Source organism: Penaeus chinensis, chromosome 37 (assembly GCF_019202785.1).
Source record: "Penaeus chinensis breed Huanghai No. 1 chromosome 37, ASM1920278v2, whole genome shotgun sequence".
Taxonomy (NCBI): domain Eukaryota; kingdom Metazoa; phylum Arthropoda; class Malacostraca; order Decapoda; family Penaeidae; genus Penaeus; species Penaeus chinensis.
This window is the reverse complement of record NC_061855.1, coordinates 654,381-656,573: the sequence shown is the minus strand read 5'-3', so window position 1 is coordinate 656,573 and position 2,193 is coordinate 654,381. Positions and strand designations below refer to the sequence as shown.

At 59.2% G+C, this 2,193-nt stretch overlaps 1 protein-coding gene across 1 annotated transcript; it reads right to left on the bottom strand.

Annotated features, from left to right (window-relative positions):
• Positions 1 to 513: 513 nt before the first annotated feature.
• On the bottom strand, positions 514 to 1,909 carry LOC125045706 (proline-rich protein 2-like). The gene is made up of 4 exons (XM_047643134.1): positions 1,838 to 1,909; positions 1,051 to 1,390; positions 716 to 848; positions 514 to 544 (listed from the first exon to the last, which is right to left on the bottom strand). Exons 1-4 carry the CDS (start codon positions 1,907 to 1,909, stop codon positions 514 to 516), a joined length of 576 nt encoding a protein of 191 aa, XP_047499090.1.
• Positions 1,910 to 2,193: the final 284 nt, after the last annotated feature.

The following is a 2,193-nucleotide window of genomic DNA, read 5'->3' as shown; positions in this document are numbered from 1 at the left end:
CAAAACCAGATTACAAGAGCGATCACTTCAGAGACCCGAGAGGGAAGGAAGGAAATTACATTAGCTGTGTTGAAGTGATTGTGTATACGTTTATATACAGCATATATGTATGCATGTATGTATGTATGTATGAGTTTACCTATATATGTTTATTTATTTATTTATTCATTCATTCACTTATAAGCGCAAACCCACACACAACTAAAATGCCTGCCCAGTTCATGAGCGTGTGTGCGAACGAGGCGCTCGTACGAACGTGTACGTGTTTTCAAGTTGCAGGACGAAAACCCCGTGAGCGTTTCCAAGTGTTCTCCTCAGAGGGAAGTATTGTTTTTGCCATCAGTTGAAAGCCCCGACGTCTCCCGTTGTCGGCGGAGGAGATAAGGTCCTTATCATGCACATGAGCCGCGCATGACTCACGGAACTTCCAGCTACGAGCAGTCTCGAGTTGCGCATCTAGTCTCAGCTCCCTGACTCTCGCTCTCTCGTGCTACTAGCTGCTCCTAGTGGCTCCTAGATGTTCCTAGAAGCTCCTAGTGGTTCCCTGTTGCTCCCAGAGGCTTATAGTTACACGTAGAATCTCCAGCTTTTCATAGTGGCTCGTAGCGGCTCACAGTGGGTTTTAGTGGGTTCTGCCTGCTCCTATTAGTCCCGAGCTGCTGCCAGTAGTCCTAGGTGCTCCTACTGGCTTCTAGCTGCTCCTAGGGGCGCCTACCTGCTGCTAGTGGCTCCTAGAGTCTCCGGCGGCCACTGCCGCCCCTGCCCCTGCGCCTTCGGTCCGTGTCCGCCGCAGCTGGCCTCCTGGGGCGGCGAGGGATCGCGTCTCCTTGCAGAGTCCCGGCCGCCGGCTGCAGGTCGGGCTGACAGGCCGTTACTCTTGTCCTAAATACGAGGGCCTTCTCCTCCTCCTCCTCCTCCTGCTCCTCCTTTATTTCCATCTTTATCTCTATCTGTATTCATCTTCTCCATATCTCCCATCCTTTCTCTCTTTACCTCTTCTATTCCTCTCTTCTTCCATCCCTTCCATTTATTCTTCCTCCCCTATCCCACCTATCCTCCTCCTCCTGTAGAGTCGCCCCAGAGGCTCGGGGGAGGCGCGTGGCGGGCAGGGGCGGGGGCAGGGGCAGGGGCAGGGGTGGCGGGCAGGGGCGGGGGCAGAGGAGGCGGGCGGAGGGTTGTGACGAGCAGGGCGGGGGCGTGTAGGGGCGTGAGGGGCAGGGGCTCCTGGAGCACTTTGGCGGCAGTAGCGGCCGCGGGGCAAGTTATTGCCGGGCGGCCGCTCGTTGATCTTCGTGCTGCGAGGCCGCACTCTGTCATCGGCTGGTGCGGCGTGGCCAGGTCCCGGCGGCGCGGCCTGCCATGCGTCCGCGCTGCCCGCTATGGCATGCTCCTGTCACGGCCGATGGGGCGCCGCCATATATTTCAGGCGAGCCTGCTGTGCCCCCCCCCCCCCCCCCCCACGCTGCCGCTGCGGTCCGAACGTATCAATTAGGTGCTCTTCGGGCGGCGGGTAATTGCGAGCGCGCCCTCCGTAGTGGCAGTCTCTCCCGAGCGAGTGAGTGCGTGCGGGCGTGCGAGCGCGGGCCGGAGGGTGGCATTCACAGCCTCTGCCGCCGAAAGTGCTGAAATATGACAAAATCAATGGCGCCGAGGGAGAAAAGAATGTCAGTCGGGTCCGCGCCTCATTCCGGGCGAGAAATGAGTGGAATGAGGGGCCGCCGCGCCCGCATGCACGTCCGGCCGGAGAGAAAGTCGGAGCCAGTCACTCGTCACATTGATTGCGGCGCCGCCCGTGGGAGCGAGGCGGCCCTCCACGCCCGTACGCCGAGCACCGCACTAGTGGCAAAAGTTTCGAGGCGGAGATGGCGAGAGGAAGACACGGTTTAATCCCGCTCTTGAGGGGAGTCATGAGGGGATCAGCGCGAGGGGAGCGCTCGGAAGTTTATCCTATTTATGGACAGCTCGATCGCTCGCCCTCGCGAACCCCTCCCCCTCCCCCTCCCCCGCGCCCCCGCCCGCGGCCCTGCGACATGTAGCATTCTGGAACGGGCGAACCATAGGAAAATGCGAGTCAGTTATCCGTGGGAAGTTTATTGGCAATAAATGGCTGACAGTTGCGGTGGTAGACGAGTGTCCAGCGAGGGCGCGAGGAGGGAGCTAATATACGGCATTTCCACTGCTTCCTCACTCACT

Excerpts from the sequence above, each read along its gene's own strand:
- LOC125045706 (XM_047643134.1), bottom strand. The coding sequence starts at position 1,909 with ATGACTCCCCTCAAGAGCGGGATTAAACCGTGTCTTCCTCTCGCCATC. Across the intron at positions 849-1,050 it reads CTACAGGAGGAGGAGGATAG|CCGGCGGCCGGGACTCTGCA; the intron begins GTGGGATAGGGG and ends CCCGACCTGCAG. Across the intron at positions 545-715 it reads CTAGGAGCCACTAGCAGCAG|GGAACCACTAGGAGCTTCTA; the intron begins GTAGGCGCCCCT and ends TGGGAGCAACAG.